The following is an 18,645-nucleotide window of genomic DNA, read 5'->3' as shown; positions in this document are numbered from 1 at the left end:
TGTGGCCAAGGGATGCAAGGGCTCGTCCTCTCCCAGTTCCTGCTCAGCTTGCTTCTCAGGTGAGGCAGGTGGGCAGGACAGGGAGCACCTCTGTTCAGGGTGGCAGCTGCAGAGGTGTGCCTAAATTTTTTTGCACCTGGGGCAATTGCCCTGGTAGGCCCCCCTCCCCCATGCTATGCCTCTGCCTGGAACCCCTGGAATCTCTCACCACTTGAAGATTGGGGTAGCATGCAACAGTATAAAGCATTTTGGCCACAATGCCTGAAGAGAGGGCAAAGCCACCCAAAGAATTAAATCAGCGGTATTTGGATGCAATGACCAGCCAAGGAAGCTGCATGGGGAAGGAAGGGAGGATACTATATCTGTTTAGGTATGTTAAGGAATGTTATTAGAAAATTGGTAAAGAATGTAAATAACAATTATAGCATCCAAAACTTCCCAGGACAAACAGTCTGTTGGGGGAGGGAATTTGCTTTGAAATTCCCTTGCTATTACAACATTAGCAGGCTTTTTCACAGGCTTGTTATATAGTACATTTCAATTATGAATGTTTTTAATGTTCTGGTGGAATAATTTTTATTGTGTATTTTAATTATATGTGGGTTTCATAGTTGATCTTATACTTGTAAACGGGCTAGAAGCCACTTGGGCATATACATTTAATAATAACAATAATAATATAAACAGAAAAATAATGATGTTTATTTATAAATCATCTAAGTCAGAAATGAGCACTGAGATAAATTTATGAGGGTGAGATAAATGATTCAGAATGGAGAACAGCCAAAAAAGAAGAAAAAGAGGCCAATTGCAACCATGCACAAGTAATGTACATATAATATAGAATAGACGTAAGTCATTTCTATCTGCACAAATAATTTACAATAGAAATAAGTATTTTCTACTGTAGATTATTTTCCCTGTGAAATAACTATATCAGTTATGTGCATTTGCTTTTAACTTGTAATATTGGGGGGTGTTTTATTGTCATTTTGCATTAAATGCATTCTTGTAGGTTTTATATTTCTGAAATTAAGGGCACAATCTGAACGATCTGTCAGGGTGTGTGGGGTTAGAATCCAGTGGATCTCTGACTGAGCCAGGATGTTCCAAGCTCAGCTGGGTTACACCAGCATAACTCCCTCACCTGGCCCAAGCAGAGATATGCCAGCATCTCTTGCCCATCCTGGCTCAGCTGGGTTGCAGCATGGCCACGTGACCCTGGGAACCTAGCATAAGTTGAGCCATCAAAAAGGGTGGTTTAAAAGGCTTGTTTCCCCTCTCCCAGGCTTAGCTCTGCTCCTGAACAGAGTCTGGATCTGACATAACTTTTGCCAGCTACGCTGCAGCTGGAATAATTTACACTGGCTCCCCATAGTTAGGCTTGCTCCCCCAATTCATTACATTGTGGCTTATCATATATTATTTCTGTAAAATGGCAATCAGTGTTTGGTTTTCATTGCTTTTGTTCACAAAAGAGCTATCTCAGTCCTTGTTACTGTCCTTGGTGAAGCACACGGCTTCCAGCTGGATACCGCCCCCCCCCCCCAAAAAAAACAGATTAGGACTGTGACACAGAGGAGATGATTTCACCTTTTTAACCCACACAATGCCACTCCTGAGGCTGCTGTCTGCCCCCTGAAGGCCCAGTGGAGAAGACTCCCCACAATGGCCTACCCACTGTCACCCCCTTCCCCTGCCCTGCCCTAGATAAACTTGAGGGGCAGGGGAAGTGGGTGCTATGGGCAGTACTCAGTGCGTCAAGGTGAGCACAGCCCTCATTTGCCTGTGAACAGGGATGTTAGCTTTTGCAAGCACTCTGTTGGAAAGCTTGCAATATCCCAATTTCCTCCTTTTTTTAAACAAATGTTATTAAAATAACTAGAAAAGGTTCAAAAAGAGCAATCAGATTTATAAAATCCTGGAGCACATCCCCCATGAGAAAATGCTAGAGTGTTCAGGGCTTGCTATTTTTAAAAAGAAAAGAAAAAACATGACTAAAGGGGAAATATGATAGAGGTTTATCAAATTGTTAAATAATGTGTAGAGAAGAGATAAGTTTTTTTCCTCTCTAATTAGAACTCAGGGTCACTAATGACGTTGATTGAGAGTTAGATTTTGGACACACAAGACGAAGTACTTCTTTACACAGTGCATAAATTTAAAGTATTTGCTGCCACAACGTGTGGTGATTATAGCTGTTAGCTTAAATGGTTTTAAAGGAAGATAGGACGCATTCATATAGATGATAAATCTGTCAATGGTTGTTAGCCATTGTTCAAAGGGCCCATGCCTCAAAACAGGAGTTGCTAGAGGGAGGGTGGTTGCTTTCATGGCCTGCTTAACTATGAGCTGGCCACAGATTGAAACAAGATGTTGAACTGGACAAATCTACTCACCATCTCTTCCAATAACAATAATTAATAATAATAAACATTTTTATTTATATCCTGCCCTCCCCTGCCAGGGACGTGCTCAGGGCGGCTAACACCAAATATAAATTGCAATAAAACATAATAGGGGGGGGGAACCAGTTAATTAAAATACAACTTCTTATGACAGTCTGATTACTCCTGCTTTCAATTTGTGGCACACTGTGATCCAAATAACATAAATTAATTGAGGATGGTAAGAATAACATAAATTAATTGAGGATGGGAAGAATAACATAAATTAATTGGGGGTGGTAATAATGCATGGAGGGAGCAGATTTGGGCCAACAGTTTGGTCCCTCCAGCCTATAAATATATGGATCAGGATTCCCAATTAGAATACTGGTTTATTGTGGACATTAAAGTGGAAGGTGTTACTGTACTGTAATAGCTACACAGCAGTGGCTGCAAACTGTTTGTGTCAGTGGGCACATTTCCCAACTGGAGAAACTGTTGTGGCCACCACACACACACACACAACCCACACCTTATTCTACTGGATACATGCTTCTTTCAAGTTTAATCAGTGGAAGGAGGAGCACCAAAGAAAGCCTCTGTGGGAACACATGCCCCTGCAGATGATGATGATGATGATGATGATGATAATTTATTATTTATACCTTGCCCATTAAAAACACAATAAAATATCAAACATTAAAAACTTCCCTAAACAGGGCTGCCTTCAGATGTCTTCTAAAAGTCAGATAGTTGTTTACATATTTCCTTGACGTCTGATGGGAGGACGTTCCACAGGGAAGGCGCCACTACCAAGAAGGCCCTCTGCCTGGTTCCCTGTAACCTCACTTCTCAAACTGAGGAGGAACCGCCAGAAGGCCCTCAGAGCTGGACCTTAGTGTCCAGGCTGAATGATGGGGGTATAGATGCTCCTTTGAAGATCAGCACCAACACTTTTAATTGTGCTTGGAAACATACTGGCAGCCAATGTAGGTGACCCCTCCATACAGTGGCTCCAAAAGGATTGGTACACTGCTGCTAAATTACCACCAGGCATGCATGCCTACAAATGGATTTTGGTTGCAGCTTGGATGAGCATTTGATCTCTGTGAGCCATACGGCAAACAGCATTGTCAACCCAGTACTGTTAATTCATACAAGGGAAGTGTAAGGCAAGCAGCTGCATCACTGCACAGTCTCTTTTCTTCTTTCCTTTCCGGGATGGTCCTCACATTTACAACTTGACTGGCAAATCTGTAGGGCGAACGACTAAAGACAGAAGGAACCCAAATATCCATCCATTTAACCATGCCAAAGACATGCTGCCCATCACAAGTTACCCTCCCAAATCCACCTGTGCAGTGCAATCCAGATGCCAAGCAAAAGGCAGGTGCAATGCAGAATGATACCTCCTGATGGATGAGCAAGCTTAAAAGAGCAGAAAACCAGAAGGTTCACCAGTCAATCTTGAGAGACAGGAACTGGTCTCAAACATGGGATCAATCAGATTCTCAGAGTGAGCCAGAACTTTGGGCATGGAACCTCAGGAAGTAATTAATGAAGGCAAGAGTGCCTTTGAGCACACACAGTGTGATTCTCCTTGCCACACAGTAAACACAACCACCTTCCCATACTTCTGGGGGGAGGGGTTGGAAGGTACAGCATGCATTGAGCTGCTCCCTTTTCCTCCTTTGGCAAAGTCCCTAGGCCTTTGGGCTACTTGAAAGATAAGATATTCCACATGTGAAGCCACTTCTACGCAGGACAGAGAGCTGCACCTGGACGTCTGCCTGTCACGCAACTTCTAAAGGCCACAGAAGCCCTTTAAGAAACGAATAGGGAAGCAGAGCGGGAGGGACATCAGCCAACCCCGAGGCAGCAGGTTTCAACGCTCGCCCTCAACTCACCTTTGCAGCCACAGCAATGGGGAGGAGGTCCTCCTCCTGCCCCTGCGAAGCGCTCAGCAGGGCAGCGAAAAACAACAGCGCGAGACACAAGTAGCCGGGGCGCTCGGGCTCCTTCATGCCTCACGGCGCGCTTTCCCCCTCAACTCTCTGGCGCGCGCTCTCCCTCTCGGGTCCTCCTCCCTCGCCTTCCCTGTACCACAGGTCGCGCGGTCCACCGCTCAAGTCCCTGACAGACCGGCTGTCACCATTCACGGACCAGGCGCGACGGCTCCTCCTCTTGCCACTTTCCCTCAGCGCGGAGTGAGTCCCCCAACGGTGCGTGCGGCGGCGCGGCGCTGGCGCCTCTCTCTCTCGCTGCTTGATTTGCGCCCCCCGAGAGAGGTCCGAGAGCGTATGGGCAGCCACTCGGGATAGCCCGGGGCGGGGCCGAAGCTGCGGGAAGGCGCGTGGAAGCTGGAGGTGCGAGAGGGGAGGGGGAGAGTCGAGGGCGGGGCGAAGCAACCCGCAAAGAGAGAGAAGCGAAGCGAAGCGCGAAAGTCGCTTCACGCCTGGCTTGGCGGCGCTTGCTTCGCCGGAGCCGGGAGAGCGCGGCGGGACGCTGAGGCGCGGAGACGCGAGCGGCTCCTCAGGGCTTGGTCCCCTTGAAGTGAGGTATAGCAGAGACTCTCGCGGGAAGGGAATGCGTGGCGCGCGCGGGGAAGCGAAGGTGTCAAGGGAAGTGGGGCGCATCTCGTCACGTCAGGCACCTGTGGCGACGTTCTCTGCGGGAAAGGGCGCCTTTTCCTCTCAGCCTTTTCCTATGGTGGTCCTTAAGTTTCCACCCAGGAACTTCCGAGCCCTAAAAAATAGTCGCTTGGATAGAATCCCACAGTGATACTACCCCGCCTCAACCCCCCACGCCCCCGGCTTGGGCTTGCAGCGCAGGGACGGGAGGTAAAGCAACATAACCGTCAGACATTCGCCTAAGCATCCAGTACAGCTGGCCGCGCGCTGGGATCGTTGCCAGAGGGTCTTTGCTGGCTCTCCGAGGTTTGTTTTCCTGTCAGGCATATGATGAAGTAGGCTGTTGCCTGTGGGCGCTTGGATAAAAAGGTGGCGGGGGGCGCATGTCAACGAGGCAGTGTCTCGGTCCGTAAGCAATAGGCAGTAGCTGTCCCATACGGGAATCAAACCTGCAACCTTGGCACACTCTACCAACTGAACTATCTGGAGATACTGTATATAATTCACCATGCTGAAGCTAAGCAGGTCTGGACCTGGTTAGTGACTGGCTGGGATCTACATTGATGCCACATCATGTTCCAATGCAGAAGAGAGGCAGGATATAAATGCAGGATAATAAATATCACTAGGAAGCTTGGTATGTACGCTTACAAAGTAAACCTTGCACTGCAAATTGATATCTGAAGGGAGGCATTTCAAATATTTTTTGCTTTGCTAACCTGCATAGATAATAGCAACTTTCTCCAGTGCTAGGGTGGGGCTGGCAAAGCACAATCTGATCTCTGCTTCAGGCAGCAAAAAAAAACTTTGGCCCACCTAGATCCGGGAGGCACATTTTCCATTGACTTTCCAGGTAGAGACTTTAAACATATCAGGCATACTGAGCCAATGCACACGACATTGTAGACTGACGTGGCTCCAATTAATCCCAGACAGAATAAGCAATGGTGAGGGGTGATGGGGAGTTGTTGTCCAGCAACATCAGGAGACCACCATGTTGGCTACCCCTGCTGTAAGATACACAGGCACTAGGCCAATCCTACCAAGGCAAGCAAAAAATAATATGGCACAGTCTTACACGGAATGTGGTCACTGTCCCATGTTGCCAAGTATTGCCTATTTGAACTGGCAGCAGCTCTCGACAGGGTCTCAGGCCAGGGCTGAGCTGCTACTTGAAATTCTGAAAGCTGCATTGACCCTGGATAGCTCAGTTGGTTGGAGCGTGGTGCTGAGATTGCCAAGCTTGCAGAGACTCTCAGGATAGCTGCATATTCCTGCATTGCAAGGAGTTAGACTAGATGATCCTCAGGATCTCTTCCAGCTCTATGATTCTATGAAGATGCCAGTGGTTGAATCTGGAACCTCCCATTAGTGATTCCTGTCTAGCAGCAGCAATCCACACATATAGCACAGTCCAAAACTGTCGTGCAAGCGTGACCACACCCATTATAGTATCTGTTCCTTTCCTTTATGCACCATCACTACAAAGTTGGCCTGGGATCATGAGCAATCTGTTCCATCAACTCCATTTTCACCCCATGAACCAAATGGGTAACTTGAAGGGCTGGTGTTCTGGGTTGCATCCTCTGTGGGGATTGATCCCTGCATATTCCTGCTTGGAGAAGGGGGTTGGACTAGATGAACCTCAGGGTCCCTTCCAGCTCTATGATTCTGCATGCACCTCAATGTGCAAAGGAAATATTGCAGTCTTTCATAATCTTTTTTGAAAATGGCTGTGGACGACGCTTCTGTGTGTGAGACACAGAAGTGAGTCCTGAATAAATTTACGTCAGCTTTTCTTCTGATATCTCAGTCTTCAAGGGAGATACTTTACAAGCAAGCAAAGTATGCTGAACAGAGAAGTCAAACCAATAGCTTCACTTTGAAGCAATTTATGCATAAGTACATGCTACATTCCTAATTTTACTGAGTTGGAATATGTACATTGGCATGATCATGTCTAGGAATTGAAATACCAAGTCAGTTATTGTTAGGGTGGGATGTGCAGCTTATCTGGAGGGAAGTCACTTGGGGACCGAAGTACATGTTATGTGTGCTGTGTGATCACACTGAATGTTAGTTTCAAGCAGGCGCTAAAGGGGTTGGTGGGTGGGTGGGTAGGGAGTTCCGATCTGGATTAGGCCCATGGCATGTGGGGAATTACCCTTAACTCCTGCATTGCAGTCCCGAGGAAAACATCCTCTCTCCTCAGAGCTGCTATCAGCACAGTGCATTTAACATAACATGTAGCTTGGCATTTGGCTTCGCAGACATGACAGCTGCTAGGGAATAGTGTCCATTGTGCGTCTATATTTTTAGTCTGAATCCTTACACAGAACTGCTACCGGTCCTTTTGCCTGGAAAAGAAACAATGTGAATTTGTTTGCATAACCATCCCTTTGTAAAGGGGTGCATTATATCAGTGAGTTTTATATACAGTACATTCTTTTTAAAAATGTACATCTCTTCAGCATGCCATGTAACCTGTTAACTTGCACAGGCTCACATGAATAGTCCCTTATGAACATTAACTTTTCACTGGAATTTACCATGGGGCTTATAGCAGTGGCTGTTCCTTGGCCTCAAGCGCCAATCGATTACTGCCTTTGACCACAATAGCAGAAAGACTTGGCCTTGACTAACATGGCCATTGAGTTACCCTGTCATTTCCCTGCTCACAACAGATTTGAGCTATGGCAGCAGGTGCAGTAAGATGATCCTGCTGTCTTGTCTGTAAGGCTTTTTGCATTAACTGATCTAGGGAAAGGAGGTGTTACTTCCTGAAAACAAGCCTTGAGTACAAATTGGGAACGATGCTTCCATTTAAGAATGACATACTTCCAGTAGTCCCCTACTCCTCTTTTCTATTTAATATTAAGCTATGCTTGCCTGTGTTTTTCGTGCTCATATTGACAATACCAGAGTCCTGTGAACATGTTATCCCACTGAAATTTAATAGGCTTAAAACACATTTCAAAAGAAGTATCAATAACCACGGACGGACAGCAATGGTAGCATACTTTCAGCACCAGCGGATATATTTGTATTGGTTTGCTAAGTGCATCCACACACCATAATTGTGTATCTAGGGAGAAGCTGGGGTAGCCCACAGATCACAGTGGTTGAGTCTCTCCTTGGGATGTCTGAAGAAAGTGAGCACGGCAATGTCTTATAAGTAGAGTTCCCTTCGAAAATGGTCTGGAAACTGCCAGATGGTCCAAAATAGGGCAGCATCTCGGATGGGCCGGCCCTACCTTATTACACCAATATTTTGTCATCTGCACTGGCTCCCAGTTTATCTCCAGGCTCAGTTCAAAGTGATGGTAAAGCCTTAAAGTAGCTTGAAGCCTGGTTGCCTGAAGGCTCGTCTCCTCCCCTATATCTATACTGCCTAGGGTCTAATACAATATTCAAAGTGTCAACTCAACTTGCTCTCCTGACACCAGTTGTGGTATTTGCTGCACTGAGTGAAGAATTTGTAAATATATTATTCCTTACTTTTTCTTTTTCAGAAACACAATAACATTTTAAGTTATTGTTGCTATTATTATTTTATTTTTTCTAAATTTCATCTACTTTTATTCTGTTTTAGCTGTTTTTTGATGTTTCGGTTCTATATATATATATATATATGATGGTTTATGGTAGTATTCCGCTATGTTTTACTCATAGCAGAGCCATTGAAATGAATGAACATGATTAAGTCAAGTCTGTTGATTTCAGTGAGTAAAAATTGTGAACCACCAGGAGAACCTTTTGCTAACTGGTAGTTAAGAGATGATATAAGTAAGTAATATTAAATAAATCCTTCCTGAAAGATTGTGTTCACTTCCACGACTATGTTTCTAGTGCTACCCAGACAGATGTTGTGAATAACATTGCCCTTCTGCCACTATTTTCTTTTTGGAAGAATTAGACTGCTGTGAATATGTGAAAGAGTAAGTTGCAGCCGCCCTCCTCTATGTAGATTCATTGGGACATGATTGGTGGGACGGTGGGCAGTATAATAAATAGATAGATAAGACTGTGCACTGTGTGGAGAGAGTGGATAGGCCTGCCTCATAATATCATAGCTCATCCTCCAGCAGATGGAACAGACAAGACCAGTAGTGGGAAGGCAGCTGCTGCACATGCTATAGAGAGAAACAAAGGGCGGATGAGGCTCATCAAACTGGGAAGGGTAGCCCATCTAGAAGAAGGAAAATTCTGATCCTAAACTTCCATTGCCTATACTCATTTGTGAGAAAGGCTTTGGGAATAAAGTACCAAAGACTACCCCTGGGAGGGCCCAAACAAATATATTAAATCTGTGACAGAATGCATCTAACTTGTCTCTTTTATTTTAGCAATAGAAGCATTGGGGGCCACAGAGGAGGGTCAGGAATATAGCACATGGGAAGAGGGCTTTAACCTTTCCTCTACATTGCAGTCCCCAATGAAAAATAAACCTCCAAATCTGCTGTAAGGTGCCAGTGGAGCTGTGGCGCTGTGGTCTAAACCAGTGTTTTTCAACTACTGTTCCGCGGCACACTAGTGGGCCGCGAGATGTTGCCTGGTGTGCCGTGGGAAAAATTGAAAAATTACTTTATATATAGTCAATATAGGCACAGAGTTAAATTTTTTAACATTTTCTAATGGTGGTGTGCCTCGTGATTTTTTTCATGAAACAAGTGTGCCTTTGCCCAACAAAGGTTGAAAAACACTGGTCTAAACCACTGAGTCTCTTGGGCTTGCCAATCAGAATGTCAGCAGTTCGAATCCCTGCAACAGAATGAGCTCCCGTTGCTCTTTCCCTGCTCCTGCCAACCTAGCAGTTCGAAAGCACTCCAGTGCAAGTAGATAAATAGTATCGCTGCAGCAGAAAGGTAAATGGCGTTTCCGTGCGCTCTGGTTTCCGTCACGGTGTTCTGTTGCGCCAGAAGCAGTTTAGTCCTGCTGGCCACATGACCCAGAAAGCTGTCTGTGGACAAATGCTGGTTCCCTTGGCCTGAAATGCTGGTTCCCTTGGCCTGAAAGCGAGATGAGTCATGCAACCCCATAGTTGCCTTTGACTGGACTTAACCATCCTGGGGTCCTTTACCTCTCCTGAAGCTAACAGCAGCTTCTCGAGGAGAGGGTTTAATGGAATCATGGTTTGGAGTAAAATAATTAACTCCCCCTTGCCACCTGGCATGAAACTAATCCTGTTTGCCATTCCTCTATTGTTAAAGGGGGGGATAGACGTGTGAAATATAGTCTTATATTTATTGTCATATTTATTTGCTTCGAACTCTAGCTCATGGCTGAGGGGAGATTCAAACAGATAACTTTTTAATTTGTAGCTCTGGCTCTTAACCCCTATATCAAACCAGACATGTGGCTTTAGCTTGATCCACAACCCAATTCCAGAAACATGCTTGGATTCTGATAAATACTGGCTAGTTCCACAGAAGAAATGTTGGCTAGTTTCCACATGCCAAAGGGGCTTTCAACTTGAGGTTTTCAAGCAGGAGCATTTGTTGTACTGCTTGATAAACCTCTTTTGGAACTGAGGTTAGTTTCAAAACCAATTTGTCACATGACAGTGTAGACTGCTGTTTAAAAGGAAGTATGTTAAGAATCCCACTAAGCACACACAAAGCATAATGGGAGAATGTTTTAGATACAGGTCATTTTGGGAAAATTAGGAAGCTGCCTCATGCCAGATTTTGTCCTATCTATCAAGGCTAGTGTTTCCTACTCTGACTGGCAGCAGCACATCAGGTAGAAAGAGAATCTTTCCCATCACTCAGCAAGCATCCCACAATCCTTTTCTTTTTTAGCCAGAGATGCCAAAGATTGAACCTGGTACTTTCTGCATGCAAAACATGCACTCTGCTACTGGACAATGACCATCCCTATAAAGATGATGACCTACTGGGCCAGATTTAACTAATGTATCCTACTAGCAGAAGCAAGTACTCCCGCTAGCACAGCAGGGCTCCCCCTAATCTCTCCAGCTGTTGCAGAGGATTGAGAGGACCTCCAAAACAGCATGTGGGGGAAGGAGAGGAGATCATTCCATCAAGCAAGCTGAAATGCTTGTGCTGATGGAACCATTGCCGCAAAACTATGTTCATTTCCTCCCTTTGTATCAAACCCTTCATAATTGCTTACAAAAAATGCATCCCTTTAACCCTCATGAGATTTGTTTCATGCACAAATGTCTTGCAAATATCAAGCAAATCATTCTTATCTATTTGTGTTTGTTGGTGAACTTGGTCCTTGAAAAACAAATTTATATTAGCCAGATAGTGGGATCAAAATACCTAGAACAGCTGCACTTCATATACAGGAAACCTACATGGAAAACAAGTGAGCATTTGGGCCATGATAATAGAGAGTGCAATTGATCATTTACATTGGACTTTATCTCTAGGAGGATTTGTTGATATTTTCCAACATACCTCACCTGAAACATACCGGTAATTTTAAAAATGTGGGATGTGAAGCTGAGTCATCTGTATACTTCTCTTATCATCAGATCAAGAACAGCAGAAGAATGTGGAACACGGTTTTCAGGCCAGTAGGAGCAGCGAGACACAATCCTGATTATTGAAAATTAAATAGTGACGACTTGAACTCAAATGTCCTGATATGAACTGCATCCACTATGTGTTCTTTAAAACAGATTACATTTATTTTCACAGCTGCATGGTAAGTATTATATGCCAATGGCATATTTATCAATTCCCTGAAACATTTCTGTTTAGATTTGAAGATGAGGTAATAGTGGTCATTCAGGGCAGAGGAAAATAGTAGAGAGTACTGATGAGACGATAGTTGTAAGTACTTCAGTGGTAACTACAAGGCAGGAAAGTCCCCTTTCATTGGCAGAACTTACAGTGTTTAGCAAGCATACAGTGTTTCGAATAGAGAACAAAAGGGGGAAGAAGCAGTAAATAAATGCTATAGAATGATAGGAGCATATTCCTAGTTGGGGGGATAGAGCAAAAGATGAGGAAAGACAAGGTGCCACTGTAAGCTTTTGATTTTGCACATGCAGGTCAGGTAGAGGATGTTGTTAACAATGGAGTTAATTTGCCCCACCCTTGAGGAGGCAGTGGGGAGGTGGCATTCCCCCCCCCGACATTTCAACTCATAGCTGTCAACTTTTCCCTTTTTAAAAGGGAAATTCCCTTATTCCGAATAGGATTCCTCGCAAGAAAAGGGAAAATTTGACAGCTATGTATTCAACTGTCTTGGGCCAGCTCTGTGCATGAATGTTATCCAAACCAAATTATGGTATTTATGAAATTATACAGGAGACAGTGAACATCATGGAATAGCTGCCAAATCTTTACCCCGGGGGTGCTAAAGAGTTTTTAAAGTGCTTGGTTTTTCTCTCTGCTTTTTAGATTCCTTGGTATTTTAGTCAATTGGGGTTGAATAAATTAACCTAGATTTTCTTATCCACCAGTTGGCTGATATTTGTTCTTTCACTCCAACCAGTTAAAGGGGTAAGTTATTTGAATCAAAGTTTCCCGCTTCTCTTACTGTTTCCATCTGTTGACAGAATATGTTTCCACAGAGATCTCCCTTCCCAAATGCTTCTTTTCGTATTGAGGAGGTTTATACTATGGGATAACCAGCCTCATATGACCAGCACACACAAAGGCATTAAAATCATACAGTAAGCTTTCCTGCCAGCAATAGCTATGTCACTTCACCTCACCTGGGAGGAACTACTAGGCAATCAAGTCTTTGTTTGTTTCAGTCTACTATTTCAATCTGGTGTGTGAGGAAGTTTGAGCTGGTTGCTACTGCTCAGCTGCATGACTTTAATCAGCCTTTTTTGTTGTTGTTTCAGACAAGTGGGAAACTTTGGAAGGAGCTTTTAAAGGGGACATCTTTAGAATTCACTTGGAGGGGCACATTTTTAAGGTTTTACAGCCTATATATATATATATATATATATATATATATGGATGTTGGACCAGTCAAAACAAATCACAAGTATTAAATACTTAGTTTCATTTCAGGACACCAACAATGGAATAATAATATTTTTCTATACACACTTACTGGTAAACTCAGATTTATTTCTAAGTAGACATTAATAGGATTAATAAGTAGGCATTAATAGGATTTTGCTTTAAAGCTATAATTGCAAGATTAAAAAATGCATACTTAAGAATCAGTTATGAGCCTACTCTTGTGTTAGACTGTTTTAATTTATGCATATCTGTATTCTGTGCCCATAGTATTTCTTTTAACAAAGAAAACACCTGCTGGTTGGGAATATGCAGTACTTTATAGTTTCAGATGTTTAAAGATTCTCAATTTGAAAACTGAAGACTGTCAGTACATTGGCTATTTCAAAGTCAATGAAAGTAATAAGGATAGTAAGTTCTTTACAAAAGAAAAACCACTGGTTTCCAGACTTTCTGTTTGATGGCCGAGGAAAACCTTCACATCTGACATGGAACCACAGCACATCTCAGGATATCTTGGAATACCTTCTAGGGCAGGCATAGGCAAACTCAGTGCTCCAGATGTTTTGGGACTACAATTCCCATCATCCCTGACCACTGGTCCTGTTAGCTAGGGATCATGGGAGTTGTGGTCCCAAAACATCTGGAGGGCCAAGTTTGCTTATGCCTGTTCTAGGGCACATACTTCGTCCAGTGTGGTGTAGTGGTTAAGAGCGGTAGACTCGTAATCTGGGGAACCGGGTTCGCGTCTCTGCTCCTCCACATGCAGCTGCTGGGTGACCTTGGGCTAGTCACACTTCTCTGAAGTCTCTCAGCCCCACTCACCTCACAGAGTGTTTGCTGTGGGGGAGGAAGGGAAAGGAGAATGTTAGCCGCTTTGAGACTCCTTCGGGTAGAAAAGCGGGATATCAAATCCAAACTCCTCTTCTTCTTCTTCTTCTTCTTCTTCTTCTTCTTCTTCTTCTTCTTCTTTTTCATTCAGCCCTCTTCTAACACAAATAATATCAGACTCACAGGGCAGATATTGATTGGTCCAGACTGGGTTCCCCACCTCTGCATTTTACCCTTAGAAAGCCATTTCCCAGTTGCTAATTGCATGAATGGTGTCACATCTGTTTTGGTTCTTAGTAATGGAAGACTGCTTGCCATTATAGACGTTCTTACAGAGGAACCCATGGTGAACTTAGAACTAACCAGATGGTTCCATGGAATGCAGCTTGAAAGCCACAGAGCGGTAGTTTTCATTGAGAATTGTCAGTTATTTTATGAGAAACTATCATGAATAGTTGTTAATCTATGTTTTGACTATTCCAGCATTTTTAATCTTCAGTACAAGGCTGAATACTGAAAAAAATAAATACTTTGCCTAGAATGATAAAGAAATAGTTTTGTTTTTTGGGAGAAAAAAACCAATTTTTAAAAATATTGACAAAGAAGCATGATTTTAACAAGGGAGACAAAGGAAATACATTCCCACATTCCCACATGAATTCTGTCTCAAGATATAAAACAGGCTGGGAGGGTGAATGACCAGAGAATGCAGATTTTTGTGCATGCTGAAGGTCAAGAACACAAAATGTTTTGGAAATATTTTAGATAAGGAAAAAAGTGAGTTAGTTCATTTTAACTCTGCGTTCTCCTTGAAAAATGGAATTTTAAATCTACAGTATGTGTTATTAGGGAGAGAAACAAACTCCCCAAAAAAGTATGTGACTAGTGTCATTTCAGGGCTGCATCCAGTTTTCTCTTTCCACTCAGGGAAGCCTCTTTGATCCAGCAGAGTTTTCCATGCCAGAAAGGGAAAGGTGACTTTCACTGATTGCTTTCTGTGTCCTCCTTCCCACAAATCTCTGATAGATGGTTGAAGAATCCTTTGGAGTAGCATGAAATATGACATTGGGAACTGCAGGAGAATGAGGGAATTTGCAAAAAGTGCCTCCATTCCTCTTCCACTCATGGAAGCCTTAGTCTACCATGACCAGGGCAACACACATAGATACAACCTGCATAGTTCAATCCAGTCCAGGTACCAGTGGACTTGGCCAAATCTCTGTGTAGTCAGGAGGTCCCTTGCTACTGTCAACATAAATTAAAGTTAAAACACAGTATATCATCTACTTTTCAACACTCAGTTAGCCCTGTGGCATAGCTGTACCAGGTATAACAGGGGTGTGGAACCCCTTTCTGTTAAAGTGACCTTTGTTGTTGTTGTTTAGTCGTATCCGACTCTTCGTGACCCCATGGACCAGAGCACGTCAGGCACTCCTGTCTTCCACTGCCTCCTGCAGTTTAAAGTGACCTTATTTATTTACAAAAATATATACTGCAATTCCTTTGAAATTATCAAAGCAGTTTATAGCAATTATAATACAATAAAATTCACTCAAAATTTAAACAGATCACCAGCTGGCTATTAACAGCTTTTCCTAATTGTCTGCATAAGACTGGCAGTAAAGTAAAGCTTTCAGAAAATGTTTGAAGGTTAATATAGAGGGTGCCTGTTGAATCTCCATTGGAAGAGCACTCACGAGGAGTGGGCCAATAGCACAGAAGGCTCAGTTTCATGTTGATGCCAAATGAGCCACACCAACTTGGTGGACATCCAGTGATGCTTCCACAAATGTTCTCATACTGTATTGGCCCCCAAATAAGCCACACTCCCCCCCCCCAAATTCCGACTGTGAAAAGTTTAAGTGCGGCTCATATTCAGAATTGAGCGCTGCCGGCTTGGGGAGGTAGAGTGCTGGGAGCCGGTAGTGCTGGAAGGTGGGCGTGCAGTGTGCTTCGATCCAGGCACTGGGTGCCCCTCCACCCCCCATTCAGGACGGTAGTGCCTGGAGCTGGGCTGCACCCACAAATAAGCCTTGAATTTTAAAGGTGCAGCTTATTTGCAGTTGCGTCTTATATTCAGGCCAATACGGTGTATGTTATTCATTTACTATTTGAACAAGTTACAGCTGCTTTTGGAAATCCATTGACTGACATTTAACCTTGTTTTGTCAAATGGAATATTTTAATATTATTTGTTTGCCTGCCAGCAGAAAGTTTGAAGCTGGTCCCCCCTGCCCCCGGTATGCCTTATTTCTTCCGAATTATATTGAAATGTAAAATAAAATATAACCATCCCAACCCAGATAAGGTTATATATGGTTTGCTCCTATCGAGCCAAATGGCAACAATCCTATCTCTGCTTACCTGAGATTACAACCCCATTGCACACAAATGGGACTAATTTCTGAGTTAGATGTACACACAATTTCCCTGTTCATTCCAAGTAATTTTGTATAGGACTATGCTGCACATTTAACTAGATTGGGGCCAACAGGTTTGAAAATAATAAATTGCTAAGCATGAGAAAACTAACTTCCATCTCTTTATAGGGTCAGTATGCATATATTAGTCGTTGTGGTGGACAGGATTGCACAGCTTGTCAATGTTTTCCCGAGAAAGGCTCAAGAGTAAGTATTAAATTCACTTAATTTTTTACTCCTCTTTCCTCCATTAACATGTATTCTAAAGTAGTTTACAAGTTTTAAAAATACAATAACCCTTTAAAAGAAAGGGGGGGGGACCACAGAACTACTGTTTTGAAGCAATAGTAAAAGCAGTTGGTCTAAAAGTATACCTCTGAAATTTCAAATAGATGTAAATATTTTTAGCTTCCTATCCATTTGCAAACCTTGGTGATTTTTTTTCATCCTGATATACATTTGCAATTCACCTAACATCATGTTTTGATATTAAGGAACATACTACAGATAGGCGTCGGCGGGGGATGGGGAGAATCTGTGTTTCCAAAATAATATATTGCCAACATTTCAATTTCACTTCAAACTATTTAAATTTCTCTGTATGATGATAATAGATTTATTCCTACCGAATATTATATGCAAGAACAGAGTTTAACACATTAGTCAATGAACTTTACACACAGTCCTTTACCCTGTGTCCTCTGTTTATTTGGGGGAGAATCAACCATATGGCAATGAGAAATAGAAAATGCCATTTGACCACAGTTGAATGAGCTGGAATTTTAATTGCTGAAAAATGCAGCCATTAAAATGTTAAACCAAGATCAAATAAAATGGAAGCACATGAGTAAACAGTACTTTGAAACTTGGCTTCCACTTGCTGTTAGCAGAATGCATAAAATCACTAACGTGCATAACTGCACTTGTCTTTGAACAAAAGCCAGTTTGGATTACCTATTCTCTCTGTTTTATGAGGGAATCCCAAATATCTTCTTGTAATAGCACAGGAAAGATTATGGAGACACTTGGCCGTTATCTTGTATATGGTTAGGGCAGCTAAAGTCCCATTATGTTCCAAATACTATTTTATTTTATTTTGGGGGGGGAAATGGCAATTCAAGCTCTGTTCAAATGACACAGGGCCATATTACCAAAATTTAGGGAGGAGATTGGGAACACCCCTCCACCTACTTCCTGTCCTAGTCACATGATATTTTTTTTTACAAATCCACTGAATGGTAGCATTGTCTAGCCCACATTTTACCAGCTTCTCTCCAGGATGAAGAGGAGCCATTGATGAGCACCCTTTCCCAATTGGCTATTGTTATTGTTTATTGTGATGTTTGAGCCAGCATAACCAATGTTTCAGATATTTCAGAATAAACTGTAACCTATTCTTGTTTCCAGCCAGCCCTTCCAACTCTACAATTCTGTGATTTCCTTTTTCTTACAAAGATGGTCACCAATCTTTAGCAAACTTTTCCGTAAAGCTTGTTCTTGCTTTCCCTTCTCCAAACATGCAATTTGTTTCCTTAAATGCAGAAGCCAAAGAGTATAAGAAGATTACCTTATTAAAATTGATCTCAATTAATAAGAATATTGTTGTTAATAATAAACACCACAAGATGTCCTGCTCTGACCTCTGAAGTTAGATCCCATTCACTACTTTAAGCTTCCTTGATAGAGTTAAGCAGATCATAGAAACAAGGTTGCATTCATGGCATGACCTAATTTGGTGTTTCCTAAGAGATTGTGTCACATTCTCAGAGTTGTAAGTATGGCTCCTCTGATGTTCATTTCTTCTGTAGCAAAAATGAATGACCAACATTTTATCCCCATAAGGTTGTCATTAGTTTCTGAGTTCTGAAAGTAAATTGCGGGTGAAAAAAATCTACCTAAACAGCATATTTCAATCCAAATTTTTCAGGGATCTGTCATTGCATATTGTGGCCCAATAAATATGTAATGGTTTGTCATTATGTGCGTGATCCATGTGAGTTTAAGGTTCTCAAATTCCATCCTTCCCTTTTTCCACACACAAGGGGAGGAAACTGTGTAATAAGTCACAGTTTGCTGTTTTGCCCTGGAAACTGGTTTGAACAAACCATAAAGTTAACAAACCAAGGTATCAAACCAATGTCAGATCAGACATTGTTAACCAAATCAAATCTCCCTACTTCATTCTTCTAATAAGAAAAATATAGAAAAGGTTATATTTATTATGAATGGAGTTGATACTATTCACTGTTCAGAAACTGGAAAGAGGAAATTGTCTTCTGCATGTGGTGCAGCATTCAAAAGACTGTTCTCCAGAAAGATAAAACATGGCACCTAATGAAATTTAGAACAATCCAAGAGGACAGGCCCATTGATTGTTATTACCCATTGATAAGGAGCCATATTTAGAGGCAGTACGCTGATATTC

At 42.7% G+C, this 18,645-nt stretch overlaps 2 protein-coding genes across 5 annotated transcripts in view; one reads left to right on the top strand and one right to left on the bottom strand.

The window, feature by feature from the left end:
- COL4A3 (collagen type IV alpha 3 chain) overlaps positions 1-4,672 on the bottom strand; it is a 73,321-nt gene extending 68,649 nt beyond the window's left edge. For 2 of the 4 annotated variants that reach the window (XM_033150280.1, XM_033150279.1), the window contains exon 1: positions 4,295-4,672. In XM_033150280.1, the coding sequence (XP_033006171.1) occupies positions 4,295-4,411 (117 nt within the window). In that variant the 5' untranslated portion in view covers positions 4,412-4,672. The remainder of the gene's footprint in view (positions 1-4,294) is intronic. The other 2 variants (XM_033150278.1, XM_033150276.1) reach the window with 2 other exon arrangements.
- A 146-nt stretch (positions 4,673-4,818) lies between these two features.
- The window catches only part of COL4A4 (collagen type IV alpha 4 chain), a 69,144-nt gene continuing 55,317 nt past the window's right edge, over positions 4,819-18,645 (top strand). Inside the window, exons 1-4 of the mRNA XM_033150282.1 lie at positions 4,819-4,945; positions 11,520-11,692; positions 12,456-12,495; positions 16,350-16,427. Coding sequence (XP_033006173.1) covers positions 11,649-11,692; positions 12,456-12,495; positions 16,350-16,427 — 162 coding nt within the window. The 5' untranslated portion in view covers positions 4,819-4,945; positions 11,520-11,648. The remainder of the gene's footprint in view (positions 4,946-11,519; positions 11,693-12,455; positions 12,496-16,349; positions 16,428-18,645) is intronic.

This window comes from Lacerta agilis, chromosome 5 (assembly GCF_009819535.1).
Source record: "Lacerta agilis isolate rLacAgi1 chromosome 5, rLacAgi1.pri, whole genome shotgun sequence".
In the NCBI taxonomy this organism is placed as follows: domain Eukaryota; kingdom Metazoa; phylum Chordata; class Lepidosauria; order Squamata; family Lacertidae; genus Lacerta; species Lacerta agilis.
Note: the sequence above shows the minus strand (reverse complement) of the source record. Positions and strands in the feature narration are given on the sequence as shown.